The 14,991-nt window shown below is 44.1% G+C and overlaps 1 protein-coding gene across 6 annotated transcripts in view; it reads right to left on the bottom strand.

Moving 5' to 3' along the window:
• Positions 1-14,991, bottom strand: part of adcy7 (adenylate cyclase 7) — a 48,771-nt gene that overhangs the window by 20,143 nt on the left and 13,637 nt on the right. For all 6 annotated transcript variants that reach the window (XM_031569168.2, XM_031569175.2, XM_031569170.2 and 3 more), the window contains exon 2: positions 7,253-7,927. In XM_031569168.2, the coding sequence (XP_031425028.1) occupies positions 7,253-7,417 (165 nt within the window). In that variant the 5' untranslated portion in view covers positions 7,418-7,927. The remainder of the gene's footprint in view (positions 1-7,252; positions 7,928-14,991) is intronic.

The following is a 14,991-nucleotide window of genomic DNA, read 5'->3' as shown; positions in this document are numbered from 1 at the left end:
CTCTGTCCTTCATGTTCCTGCATTCAGGTCCAAATTGCGTTGTATGAAAAAACTATGACAATAAAGGCTTTTAACTCAGGTTGTAGGTTCTTAACAATATAATCAATACAAGCCAATAAATATCAATACTAAGGATGTAATTACAGTGCTAAATGTTGTTTGGTTTCTTTTTAGCCTGATAAATGCAGCAAGGTACAACATGTACGTATATATTTCAGTGCCTACCTGTCAACATGTCCCTTTCCACTGATTTAAGGAAGACATTCAGTACATACATGTGGGTAGTGTTCAGTGTAAAATTCATAAACTAGGTTGAAAAATGATCAATGTCTTTATGACTTCCTGCCTAATATATCTTCAGGAGGAGAGGCAAGGAGAGAAGGGGAGTGAATTCCAGGTGGCAGTGTGAGAAGGGGACGTTTCTCTCTCTGGGAAAAGCATTCAGCATTATATGCGGTGGAAGGTGGTTTCCATGGCAGCGGAAAGGGCAAGATTCCCTGCTCTCAGACTGCTCAGTGTGGTATCCCCATCGAGCACATAAAGACTGCCAGTGCTCTTCTCAAACTAAAGTAAACACGCTGGGGGAAAGTCATGGTCATAGCGTACCTCAGTTATATAAAACTGCTCCGAATTTGCATGCAAACCTTTGCACATGCTAGACAAACAAACAAAACAAAACAGTCCAAGAAGATAAAACAGCTTGATCAGAAGACATTTATTTGTCTTGTACAGCAGGAGCCTAACACTTGCAGGGCAGAATTATTACCGTAAATTATTAGTGTACCTTTTATGCTAAACCACTGCCAAAGCAAAAATCTCTCTCCTCCACTCAATTCCAATCATAATGTTTTTTCATGCATCCGCAAAGCCAAACCTGCATGGTCCTCTCAGCCTGTACCCTGAGCAAACTCTGCTGTGCTCTCTGTTGAAGTGGTTCGCTAATACATGCATGTCCGTGTGTGCTTGCCCTGGTCGACTCCAATCCTCCCACAGCTAGTGTGTGTGTGTGTGTGTGTGTGTGTGTGTGGGTGTGTGTCTGTGTGTGTGTGTGTGTGTGTGTGTGTGTGTGTGTGTGTGTGTGTGTGTGTGTGTGTGTGTGAGAGAGAATGGAAAGTTTTCAGAGCTTTCATTATATTGAACTGGCAGGCTTCTGCCTTCAACAATAGCCCAGTGCAATCCTCATTCTCTCAGGATGATACATTACCCCTAGCAACAGCATTGGCTGAAAAGGGAAAAATCTCACTAACAGACACGCAAGTCTATGTGTGTGTGTGTGCGTGCGTGTGTGTGTGCATGTGTGTGTGTGTGTGAAAGAAATGTTTCTTTTTAATTATTATCATGATGTGTTTTAGTTGATATTAGTTAGTTAGTTAAATGGAGGACTAAGCTCTTTCCATTGTTCTGTGAAAGGAAGTTTGAAACTGTGGGAAGAGAAGCTTGGAATTCAGACTGTCATGAAATGTTTAGGTTAAGACTGATTTATTGGTCTAAGACCCATAGTCAGGGTTTTTGGGGGTCTTAGGTAAACATTCTTGTGTTTTGGAACCAGGCATGGGAAGACAGAGCCATGGGTGTGTCATTGTCTTTGTTCTGTGAGATTTTCTTAATAAATGGTCAGGCAAGTTACTCAAGGGGCAGTGTATGTGGGGACAGCGTTCTGAAACCACTACTCTCCTCTGGGCCAGAGTAAATGTCTGTTACTTGATTTTATTCTTGGTTGTGTGTGTCTTAATTCTGAGGTTAATTACAGTCCTAAAAAGGGTGAAATAAATCCCTAACAGTTTGGTCCATTCGATCCGGAGCTCAAGAAGGACCAGATGAACGGGAGCAGAAATACGAAAGCCGAGAAAGAAGGACAGAGAATGACCCTGCGTGTTGAATTGTTCGTTGGGCCGGTTGACGGATTTCTGCCCCCGCCTCACTGCCTTTGACGAGTTCCGAATCCAGATGAGACGCACAACAAGAATATTACGTAAGTAGCCTGGGGTTACTTATTAGAAAAAGATCGGGGATCTTTTTAAAGAGATCCGGGATCTCTTGTTAGCGCTAAAAACTTAGTCGGGGACTAAGAAACCTAGTCCGGGACTATGGTTATGTTGTAGGCCTACGTAAAAGATGTACATCTGTGTGTGAATGAGTGTGTGAATGGAGTAAAGTAATTAGGCAAAATTAAAACTTTGGAAAATATCCGGATATTTTTCATAGACTCAAGAGAAGTATTTTGCTTAATTCAAAAAAACTCACCATAATTAATGAATATGAGATGGTTTTAAGAGAGAGAGAGAGAGAGAGAGAGAGAGAGGATAAGAAAGTCAATGGAAAGTTAAGAAGAAGATTAAAAGAAAGTGAGGATAAGTGTTATTCTTGTGGAGAAAGAGGGGAAAACTGCAGGCTTGATAAACTATAGAGCTTTTTACGGTGGCCACGTACAAACTCTATACATTTTATCTGCTTTGTTCATTTGCACGCACTTTTTAGTCTTAAGTGCGTGAAGGGGAGTTACTAGAAATTATGTAAAGACATAAATAGAGTTGAGCATTTGTGAATGAGAAATTGGGATACTGGCATAGACAGACACTGCGCACGCGCGCAATCCATGTGTCTCATTGAAATAGCCACCAGTGACTGTGGCTGATTTAACAGCACAGGTGAGGAAGGGACACATTGGAATTGTGATCATCATTGTGTATCATCTAATTATCATTGTATCATTATATGATAATGATGGCGATACTGCTTAAATAAAATAATACAAGTGCAGATCGATTTGAGGATGAGGAATTTTGGTCTGATCAACTAAAAAATCTCTATCCAAATAATCGAATTGCATGAATAGCCGCAGGGGTAGAGGCCCGGAGTTAAGTTTAGATTAGATTCAACTGTATAGTCATTGCACAGAGTACAAGTACTGAGACAACGAAATGCAGTGTAGCATCTATAATGAAGAATAAAGGAGTGGGATTCAGAAGAATCTCAGAGTGCTATAAATATATAGATATTATAGTAATGAATGGAAATAATTCCAGTGTTGCAAGAATTGTATTTGCAAAAACGAGTTAATTTGTTTCATTAAGAGATTGTTTGGTGCTCCGAGGCGAGACTAAACGAAGATTTGACGGTTTGATGATAGGTCAAGTCCTGTGGGGTAAATCGCAAATGTCCGTATATTTTTATTCAGGGTGTGAACTTGATAGATGAAATGACGAACACAGTTGCGTTGATGTGGGCATTCAGTCATTGGAGCAAGATTATTGATCGGAACCTAACGTTTTAAATTGATATTTAAAACTAAAATAAGCAAGTGACCAGTTGTTGGCATAGTTTACTTGAAGGTATTTTGTGTAACATCTGTGAAGAGAGAGCATTTAAAATTGCTGAGAGAGCGACGCACATAAAACGAAAAAGATCAGATTAAAACTTTCTCTCGTTACCTTAGTAGTGCGCCGTCAGAGGGCATAACAAGAGAAAAATGGAAATACGAGATTGTGATGTGTTGTGAGCTATTGTATGTGCCAAAGTACTGAGTGACTAAGATAGCCCGGAATTATTGTAGATTGTTTTTTAAGACGTAAAATCGCTTACGGCAACTTCGACTTTTTAAACAAGCCTGTGTGGTTGGCTGTTCAGACGGACAGAGAAGCACACGGGTGGGGGCTGTCAGGGGGAACAGAGGGCTCACATTCTCACACACACACACGCTGTATTTTAAAAGGAGAGGAGATGAGAAGAATTGTCAACTTACACATATTAGTGTGATTTTATATAAATGGGCAGCGATTAAGAGTCATGGTGATACTTATGTATCAACTGGGGGAATGGTTAGCATAGTACATGAGCACTATACAACATATGGATTAAAAACCTATTAAAAAAATTTTTTTTTGTATGAAATGTGAGATATGTATTCGGCATAACTCAATTAAATTTCACAGTAGCAAAAGCACTGTGCAAAACAATAAGACCAACTTTTGGTGTGTCACAAATTATACTACAAACTAGGAAATGTAAAGAACCAAATACTGTTCGAGTTTTTTTTGTGTCTCCACAGATACAAGGCCAGGTGAAGGTGAAGGTGACTGGGTGTTCATCAAAATCATCAGATGAAAGAGCTGGTCTGACGACAGGGGGGAGGAAACATATCAAGTGCTACTGTCTACCCCCACTGCCGTTAAAATTGCAGAACGCTCCACCTGGATTCATCTGTCACACTGTAAACTTCGTTCATTTTTTTAGGATGCACCACTAGCGTTGAGTAGGGTTTCGTGCCTACTTGAGGGGGTTGAGAAATATAGCTCTTTTCCGTCTTAACGTCACCTAACCTCCAGGGAGCGCCCTGAGGGTTAGAGATTCTGGTCAACATAGTAGAGGTGTATCTGTGTTTATTGTTTTTCTTGTTTATTTGTGTTTATTGTTTTTCTGTATACATTATATAACTTGGGTAAAACAATGTTTAAACTGTTACTATTAATGATTACTTCAGGGGTAATGTTGGGTCTATGGTCCTCTACAAGTGTAATTGAGAGAATCCATAAGAGGTGGATTTCATATGGGGAAAATTAGACCATGGGGAACGTTACTCATCTGTATTTTACTAATTCATGGTATAGATATGCATCTTTGCAAGCGAACAGACTTGATAAGACTAATTGCTATGTATGTACCTTAATGCCAACATCCTACTTTCACCCTAGACTTAAATCAAGGCTACTCTCATTCCAAGCAATGAGCTGTGTTGGAGAGAAGTGTGCCCCAGACAACTGGGGCTACAGTAAGCCATTTTATGATACAAACGATACCCAGGTGCAGGATCTGTGTAACAATACCCACCCACTAGCAGAACTAAAAAACATGCCACAACCTAGCTGTCACCTTAAGTGGAAGTCCATTCCATATTCCTAATGTGTTTTTCTATTAGAGGAACAACGAGAGTAGGCTCTCTGAGACGGAAACAGTGTAATGAAATTGTCATCGATACTGCTATACTGTCATCAAACACTGCTTCCTCAGCCAACGTCGTACCCTGTCCATAGGAACAGGTCCTTATGTTGAGGTTGGAATGCAGGGCATTGCCACTCTGACAAGGGTACCCCTAAGGTGAGAGAGGTATTGTGGTTGTGTGGTAGTATATGGTACAGTCATCTTCTTCCACACTGGGGTGGCGTAAGCGCCCCCGCCCAGGTCATGGACCATTTTTGTGTTGTTAGTGCTATCTCGCAGGCAGAGTATCTCGTAAGAAGAGATTTGCTGTTGAGAAGCATGACAGCGTGTGGGGGACTGATGTGCTGATGACTAAAAGATTTGGACCACCAGCTCCAAGGTTATTTTGTTTCTGTTTCAGGCCCTATGAGTAAGAAAAGTCATGTTAAGAATGGAAACCCTTAACTATAGTTTAGGATTTTGTTAATGCCAACTTAGTTAGTGTATTTACTCACTGCTGCTAGTGGGGGAGTTTTGTGACTGATATCTGTGTATTTGGATATTGGATTATATTCATAGTGTTTCTGTGACTGAAGCCTTACAGCAAATGAAGGTTGTTATGTGATGCTTTATTACAAGACAAAGTGGTTAATGTTCCGTGGTGAAATCTGGTTGCTTGGGTTACATCTGGTACATGGTGGTAAATGATGTTGAAAGGTCTGTTCTCTATTGTAGCAATTTGTATACTTTTTGTATTTTTATGATGTGTATTTCTACATGTTTCTAAGTTCTCATGTCTAGTCTTGTATGTACTTCTGTGTGGAGTGAACTGTTGTTTGGAACCATCAAGATGATGATGCTTTAGTTTAATGATGTTTAGACTAGTATTGTTTTCATGATAAACAGGAGGGAAATGTGAAAGAAATGTTTCTTTTTAATTATTATCATGATGTGTTTTAGTTGATATTAGTTAGTTAGTTAAATGGAGGACTAAGCTCTTTCCATTGTTCTGTGAAAGGAAGTTTGAAACTGTGGGAAGAGAAGCTTGGAATTCAGACTGTCATGAAATGTTTAGGTTAAGACTGATTTATTGGTCTAAGACCCATAGTCAGGGTTTTTGGGGGTCTTAGGTAAACATTCTTGTGTTTTGGAACCAGGCATGGGAAGACAGAGCCATGGGTGTGTCATTGTCTTTGTTCTGTGAGATTTTCTTAATAAATGGTCAGGCAAGTTACTCAAGGGGCAGTGTATGTGGGGACAGCGTTCTGAAACCACTACTCTCCTCTGGGCCAGAGTAAATGTCTGTTACTTGATTTTATTCTTGGTTGTGTGTGTCTTAATAACTGAGGTTTAAATACAGTCCTTATACAAAGGGTGAAATAATTCCCTGACAGTGTGCGCAAGTCACTGCATATCTGGGTGGAAAGCTGGGTGGAAGGATGTGGGTGGATGTATAAGGGACAGGAATGTTTGTGTGTGTGTGTGTCGCATGCCTTAGCATTTGTGTATGTCAGAGAGAGACAGACACAGACACAATAGCAGGAAAGTGAAGACACATTTTCCTTTAAAGATCACTCGGGGGGAGGGGGGGGATGGACATGTTGTCAGGCTGTGTGACTCGTCCACCTGACCAAAGGAAAGCACAAAGGCCTCTTCAATGTCAACAACTTCGGCCCGCAGTTCTGCCACTTTCCCTGGGTGGAACAATAACATTCCTCATACCATTACGCCATGTCATCTCAGCCAACGTTGGACTAACATTATCCTCTCCTCCGACTCCCCTGGACACCACCGCCACCGACTACCACCATCATTAACCAGCGCTCCATGAACTCTCAGCCAAGCCTTCACGACTCTCCTGTGTTCTCACATCCAATTACACACAGCTCCTGTCTCACACTCTTGTCCTTGTCACCACAGGGTTGTTCATAAGGTTATCTCACCCTTCCTCCAACCATCTGGCTACTGATTAGCAGACTTCTCCTATAAGGTCGTTAGCACCTCCGCAGTGATGAAAGAGTGATAACTGAACAGCTTGGCCAGAAGTAGGAGGTCCCACATCATAATACGTGACATTATTTCAGTCGCCTTACCTAGGTCATAAATGTTACTTCTCATACAAGAACATATTATAAGTCAATAGCCTTAACCCTGCAAATAATCCCAACCTAATCTTATCTTGGAACAATGGACAAATACAGCACAGCAAACACCCTGCCTCAAAAAAAAAACAAAAAAAAACAGACCAAATGAAGGAGGACTGCAGAGGGGAGATAAAGAAGAAGAGGAGGAGGAGGAGGAGGAGGAGTGTGTGAACGGAGTGGAGTCTACTCACCAGGCTGAGGGAGAAGAAAAGGATGAGTAGGATGGCACAGGACAGCATGGAGAGGCCCAGCAGCAGCACCAGCGGCTGGTACTGACTGATGCCGGAAAACTTCCTGTACAGTGCTTCCTGTTTGAGCTCTTGGTCGTTCAGCAGGTATTTCCCTTTGGCTGGCATGATGAGAGCTCATAGGCACCAAAGAAGAAAAAAAATACAAAAAAGATAGTCCTCCAGTGAAAAGAAAGATGTGGTGGTTATTCCATCATCACCATGGCGATGGTGGTGACGACTTCAGAAGTCATTCCGGTGCTTTCTATCTCAGCCTCAGTTTACTCAGTTTGTGGAGCATCTCCACTATTTTAGTTATCACTCTTCATCTAGCTGCCTCTTCTGCCTCTTTTCTCTCTCTCTCTTTCCCTTTATTTGGCAGGCAGTAACAGTCCTCTCCTGCCAGCAACTGAGTTCCTCCCAGAGGTATTGTGGAGAGAAAAATCAGAGTGGGGGATAGGGAAAGAGAGAGAGAGAGATAGGGGAGGGTGAAGGGAAACAGGGGGTGAGAGAGAGAGAGAGGGCAGTGTGGTTGTCAAGGTTTCCACCAGCATTGAGGATTCCCCAGCAGTCCTGTGAATCTTCCAGAGTCTCTCCTCTCTCAACTCTACTGGATGCCGTCACAGTCAAAGGTCAAACCTGAGAGAGGAAGGTGGGAAATGGGGGTGGGGGGGGGGGGATGATGACAGTTATTTTACAGGAACTGAGTGAAGACAATCACATCACCTGGCCATGGCAGGAGAGAAAATATTGGTGTCGGGTGGGGAGGAGGGGCGTGGGGTAAGGGTTTAGGGGCGGGGTGGAACCTCTTAAGCTTGCTTTGTATGTCCGCTTTTGTTGACCGGTCATAAAACTATCCCTGTGCCGACCCTATCACTAACACACACACAAATAACACACAAACACACACACACACAGACACACACACACACACACACACACACACACAGGGTCCCAGCTTGACTAAGACATGTATGTCAGCCACTAATTCTTTGAGCCCCACATCTGAGAAACACTCTTTAATCTAAATCAATTATTTTTTGTTTGGCTTTGGCACACACATCTCTGTGTGCACAAGTCATTGCCACTTATTGAATTTCAATGTTGTGTAACTCTGAAAGACCCCTCATATAATTTACATTGCCCCAGCCCTGCAGTATTTCCCACGATCACTGAAGTGCTTTTTTTCCATTTACTCTCAGTGCGCCGCAGCCTGGTTTGGCTCGGGCCACCATGGCAGAGAGCGGCGGTGGCCATCATAGCAACCACTCTCCTCTAATCATTGGTGTTGACGGTGGTGGTGGGCGGGGGGGGGGTTCACAAGGCACACCAGCCGGACGCCACACAGCTAAGCTTAACTACCGCACTGCATCACACCGCTATTTTGAGTCATCTACTCCAAAAGCTCCATGGAGGACCCTTGTCTGAAAAGAGTGTAAATTAAGTACAGTCCTAAAAAAGGACAATGAAAAACATCATCGGAGATGTTCCATGTGCCTGCGGCACGGATTCACGGTGATTACGGGATGATGTTGCTCTTCATCCTCTGCTCTTTCTAATGAGAGTGGACAGGATATGAACTAGGGGAATTCATTCTTCCATCTGCCCTCCGAGGACAGACAATGCTATTTATGAATCCCTTTGCCCTACAGCTCATTCAGCTGATTTACGCCCAGCGCGCAGCAAATGTACATGAACTAGGGGGCTCGTCCCGTGCTCAGTGTACTCTTTCTCCATGGACGTCTTCTGATAAGCTCTTTTATTTGTGTGTCCAGCCTTTCTTTCTCTCTCTCTTTCTTTTTCTTGACCAAACGGTCATTAAAATGCCCTGTACAACAGCGCGAGTCAACGAGTGGGTCCCCGGCTAACCGGCAGGCACACAGGAAGTTTGCTTAGTGAATCAGAGAGGCCCTGCTCTATTTACCAACCCCAGAGATGGGAGAGGATGGGAGGGGGGGGGACAGTGTTGTGTGTGTGAGAGAGTCGCTCCCCCTCATCTAGTTCTCTCTTATCTCGCCCCTGTTTAATGAGGCCCCCACATTGACCTGCACTGTATTCCCTGCTACCTCATCGCACATAATACATCCACAATAAAGATGTGTGCATTCCAAAACCCGGTAGGCTAGCGCTGCTTCTAGTTTAGAGTTTTGCCCCAGGTCACGGATTTAAAGGATAGGTGTTTAGTTGGTAACCTCCCCCACCCACCAGCCTACCCCTATATGGAAGTACTGTAAACAGAAACCTTGTATCAGCCAGTTGCTAATTATCCAGGGCCCCTAAACAGCGGTAGACTGAAGAGGCATTGTACATTGTTTGTTCTTTACTGTGTGGCAACTGCAACAGATGCAAAGGGCCATAAACTACGGTGGACTGGAAAAAGAGCATAGGAGGAGTCTGTGAACTGGACGGCGTAGTCTGGACACCTGTGGAGGGACATGAAAAGGAGGATAGTGGGAGGGGGGGGGGGGGGGGGGCACCGAAAGAGGGACAATGTGATGTCACTCCGGTCCAACATTTACTGTCTTACACACACAGGCAACACAAAGATACACAAAGATAAACACAAAGATACACTCACATAACAAATATATATATATACACTCACATAACAAATATATATATATATATTTGTTATGTGAGTGTATCTTTGTGTTTATTTTTACACACACACACACACACATCAAAATCTACATATGTGTACACACGCACAAACTCTCAAAACACAGAAACGCATGCTTCACATTTACACACACACACACACCACCAACCATTCAACCAAAACACACAACGAAACACAGACACAACAATACACCCATGTGAACAAACAAATATCCACACACACACACAAACAAACAAACTGAGAAGAACAGAAGAACAAACTCAATGTGCCACCTACAGCACACACACACACTCACACACACATGGCACACGTCCACCTGCCATTCCATCTGATGCTAGCCTCCTCTGTGGGCTATGGGGAGGGTGTAGGAGGAGGTGTGGTAGAGGTTGGGGTGGATGCATGCCGGTGATCAGAGCAGCAGACAAGGGGCAAACCTCCAGTATGCGGCTGCCTCTTGCCCGGCAAACAGCAGCCTGGTGGTTGGTGCAGAAAGCCACAACCCCCAGACGGCCCCTGGACGCGGGCGACTTTCATATTTATCCAACCCAAATGACTTCAATTAAAAATCGATGCGCACATGCACGCACGCACGCACGCACGCACGCACGCACGCACGCACGCACGCACGCACGCACGCACGCACGCACGCACGCACACACACACACACACACACATACACACACACACTCAGCCTCTCCCGTTTTATACGACTTAACCGCCGGCCACCTGGCCTATTACACAGTAGTGAGGGAAACTGTCAGTGGCTCAGTCCCATTTAGATGACCTCACCAACCAGCTTCCTCTCACCATGGGACTTGATGAGCACTCATGCATAAGGTCAGGGTAAACAGCATTTGGGCGGAGGATGAGAGCATGGCAGACCTTTGCTGGATCGGTGAGGGCACTTGCTTAGATTAACATGGGTGTCCAAAGGTCTGCCTCCCATCCAGCATCACCAACCCCCCCCCCCGCCTCTTTCCCTTGGCTAACAATATCTGTGGTCTCTCAATGTTGCTTCCTCTCGACACAAATGAGTCAATGGTACTGATGTGAAATCCCTCGTTCTAGATCTCATTACAGAGTAGGTGTAACAGAGCCAACAGACCAACATCAGATAGGGAAAAGTGGAAAGGGAGGGTTGTGATTTGAAGAGGTACAGGATGTTAGTCTACTCCATTGCACAAGCAAACTCTTAAGAAAGATACTGCTGTTCCAAAAATGACCCTGTTGTAAATATGGCCCTTTAATGGCTGGTTTTATCACAGCAAACATAGGTCTAAATGTTCTCGCTTTTTTGTTAATATAAAATTTCATGGAAGAAGCAAGTCAATACACTGCAAAGCACAGCACAGCAAATCACAACACTCCAGGTGAACTCCCATTAAACAGCAATAGTGTATTAAGGAGCGTCAGTCATGTCTGTTAAACAGGCACAAAACATCTATACTGTCAGTTACCAATGAGTCTGAGGAAAATGAGGACATCGGCCCCTTTGACTCTGGTCTGGGGACTTGTTATTTGTGAGACTTGGGTCTGATGTTAGAGCTAGCAGCCCGGGAACTCTTTATACTACAATTCTAAAGTTACCATGGCAAAGGACAGAGCAGGAGCGGAACCCTGTCTCGATCGCAGCACTGCGCTGCAAAAGCAGAGCGAGAGGCTCCCGCCTGAATACAGCCCTCACTCTGGCCGTCGCGATGAATAGCCGCAAGCGCCCGGCCATTGTCTGAGTGGCCTTTGGCACTGAAAGCAAAGCGATCGAGGGAAGATTCACAGCGGCCTCGCAAAACTGCCATCATCAATTCCTGAAACAGCAGGACACAATGAGGCCCAGAGAACTTTGAGCTACAACACAATATGGCTCTTCCCGGACAGCTAGATTTACAGGACAATAACCCCTCTTTCATCCAAACATGGAATAGTGGGCCCTAGCAAAGACAGTAGCCTGCCTGCAGGTGAAGTTAACCCAAGCCAGTGTTACACTTCAGCACTGATTCAGCACAAATTCTGAAAAGCCATTTTTGGACAAGAAAAAAAAACAAAAAAACAATGTGTAATAGTCTCTAGCCTTTGAATGGTCAGCATGAGTTCCAATATCAGGACATTCTTGAGTAATAACTTTCCACTGGCAATCTATTTGGCAAACATGAAAAGTAAAAGTTAATAACATCTCCGAGCTTGTGGTGCTCCCATATAACAATCCTAAGAATCTGCAGTAACACCAAATATATGAAAATATAAGACACGTCCGTCTTTCTTAAACAGCATGATAAGATGTTGAATCGATGTTTTCATCTCATTTAGTCTTTTCACTAAACTCAACGATTGCAAAGACATGGAATTTTGGTCTTGAATTTAAACAGCTGCAGCGTGTATTTCTCACACAGTGCGCACACTTGAGTACAAAGGTCAACCATTTCACTTTGACAGCATGAGCTAGCCACCTATATTAGGGTGTCTAACAATACCTGTGCTAAACATAACTTATCTCTACTTATCGCTGCTTCAAACCACTAAATGCAATCAGGTGACAAATATTCCAACTGTGTTTTAATTATCAGCATACCACTCCATGTACAGCCAAACCACAGTGCAAATACGGCTGCAATCTCTTTTTTGTAAAGCAAATTAAAAACACACTGGTGAGAACCTGAACGGTATCGCGTTCACTTCCCATAAACTAGTTCCCAACACCCGAGAAGGACACAACTCCTGGCACAGTGCTGCTAAGCACCACACATCTGCTGGAGGTTGACGTGGTGAACACTCTCAGGTAGCTAAACAGGAAAGAGGGTCATTGTTTGTCAAAGCTTGCTGCACACAAAGAGCTCCTGTTAGGCCTCTCCTAAAGCACCCTTCTCACTTTGGGGTTTTGTTTGGAGGTCTGTTTGCTAAAGAGTACCAGAGCTAGCTGCAGCAGCATGCACTGGAGAAGCAGTGGAACGGACTGTCTAAGCAGCTTGTGTCACGGTTTGCATCGATCTGACATCACGCTGCAGACCACAAATCATCCTCCCCGCCCCTGAGGAGAGCCCTGAGACTCTTTAATACGACTCTAGGACTTGGCCTGTGTGCCGTCCCTTCTTGGGAGTCTGTGGAGTGAAGCGTTAAATCTCCATTTCCAGGGAGTCCATGTGATGCCGCACTGCCCTGCCAACCCCCTGACACATTAGAATTTGCGATCCAAGCGATGTGCTTTTGCATAAAAGGCCAAGTCTTCAGGGTAATCTGACTAAACTCGTTAAAAGAAGAGAGCGTACAATAATGGCGTGTTTGTTAAGTTCGCCTCTCCTCGTTCTTTCATCTGAGGGAATTGGGCTTAAGTGCCGTGCTTTCTTTCCCCTCAGCCTCTCGTTCACATTCCCTTATCATCAACGCAGTGCCAAGCACCACAACGATGTGCAGCATATTACATTAATTGGGATGCTCTGAAGTCTCCCGTCCTGATAATTTGATCGCTGTTTGGAAGGACAACGCCCTTGGCGATCTGCAACCCTAGACAGCACAAGAGACCCTTTGGACAGGCAAAGGGTTCTGGCCTCTTGCCACATAGCTGACAGAGATATGTACAGCAATGCACAAGCTAATTGAATTAGGTCCTACATCAACCCTTCTTACTCAACCATTCACCAAGCCTCTCCCTCTCTCCCTCTCTCTCTCTCTCTCTCTCTCTCTCTCTCTCTCTCTCTCGCTCTCTCTCGCTCTCTCTCGCTCTCTCTCGCGCTCTCTCTCTCTCTCTCTCTCTCTCTCTCTCTCTCTCTCTCTCTCTTCCTACACTCCTCCTTTGGGCAGAGTCGACTCAGCAGGTATTAAATTAACGATGTTCCACTGTGGATACAAATGGTGCTGGTGGTGTGTGTGTGTGTGTGTGTGTGTGTGTGTGTGTGTGGGGTGATGGTGTGCATGGAAAAGCTGTTGAAAGGTAATGAGATTAGCAGGATGCTATCTGCAGCTGTTTTCAGCTCATCTGCCCTCTTGTTTATGATCAACACAGGAAGCTGGGGTGAGATTGGCGCGCATGCTCGCTCAGAAGCCACCTTCTTCTGGCCTCCCCTTGACTGGCTCGGCTTCACTTCCAGAAAACGAGCACGAGCGAGCCACTCTACTGATACTTCCGCTACACACACACATACAAGCCTGAAAGCATTAAAACATGCAAACCTCTATCGTGGGTTCCGTCAATATTTTAAATATGAAACTTCCCAAGAATTTGTTTGTAGGAAAAGAAACGTATCTAACTCAATCAACTCATTTAAAGCCTTTTGCCACCACCATGACAATTGGAGGGTCCCGTAACACAAATTCGAATGAAAACCACACGGGCGAAATGTACTAGAGCACAAACCTCAAGACACTCACATGGAACAAAATGATTTTCCCCCTCACCGTCTCACACCGAGCATGCAAAATAAGATCAAATGAAAGCAAAAAGCAAAACAAAAAAAACACAGAGCTGTAAGTGCAGTTTCCCATAAGTGCAGACAACCACACATCCCCATTCAGGGTTTCATAACCAATAAGCAAGTTGGCTGGCCTCCTTGGCCGTAGCAAACACAATTTTGCAGAGGCCACACAGCGCAACTGTGAGTCAGAAATGGCAACCCAAGTCAAGAGCCTGTTAACCATGAAAAGAAAAAACTTCAAAATGATTTATTGGATTCACTCAAATGATTTTGAATGTACGTCATCTTCAAGTGAAAACCTACAAGTTTCTGTTGGATTTAGCCTTACAATGTGGAAATCATACGAAGAACACAAAACTTAGATACGATAGAAATACATCATTAGAGGCACCTGAGAGGCCCATGTTTTTCAGACAGGATGCAGTGGGATAACATCTCTGTGAGGTGAACATTTCCATGATCTGCCAGGGCTGGGGTGGTACACAGTTCAATGAGGTTTATCTCGGCCACTGTCCAGCCGACGGAGGCCTTCCTGTGGGAGAGGCTCTTTGATAAGATGAAAAAACATGGGCACAGGGCTCCCCACAGAGCACTACTAACTCTCAGAGAGGAAACATATTCCCTGATCGTCCTAATAAAGCCAAAGCTGTATTATCTTTAGGAAATCCAGACAATGGGCC

Source organism: Clupea harengus, chromosome 6 (assembly GCF_900700415.2).
Source record: "Clupea harengus chromosome 6, Ch_v2.0.2, whole genome shotgun sequence".
NCBI lineage: Eukaryota > Metazoa > Chordata > Actinopteri > Clupeiformes > Clupeidae > Clupea > Clupea harengus.
The sequence above is the reverse complement of the archived record's forward strand: the minus strand, read 5'-3'. Positions and strand labels throughout refer to the sequence as shown.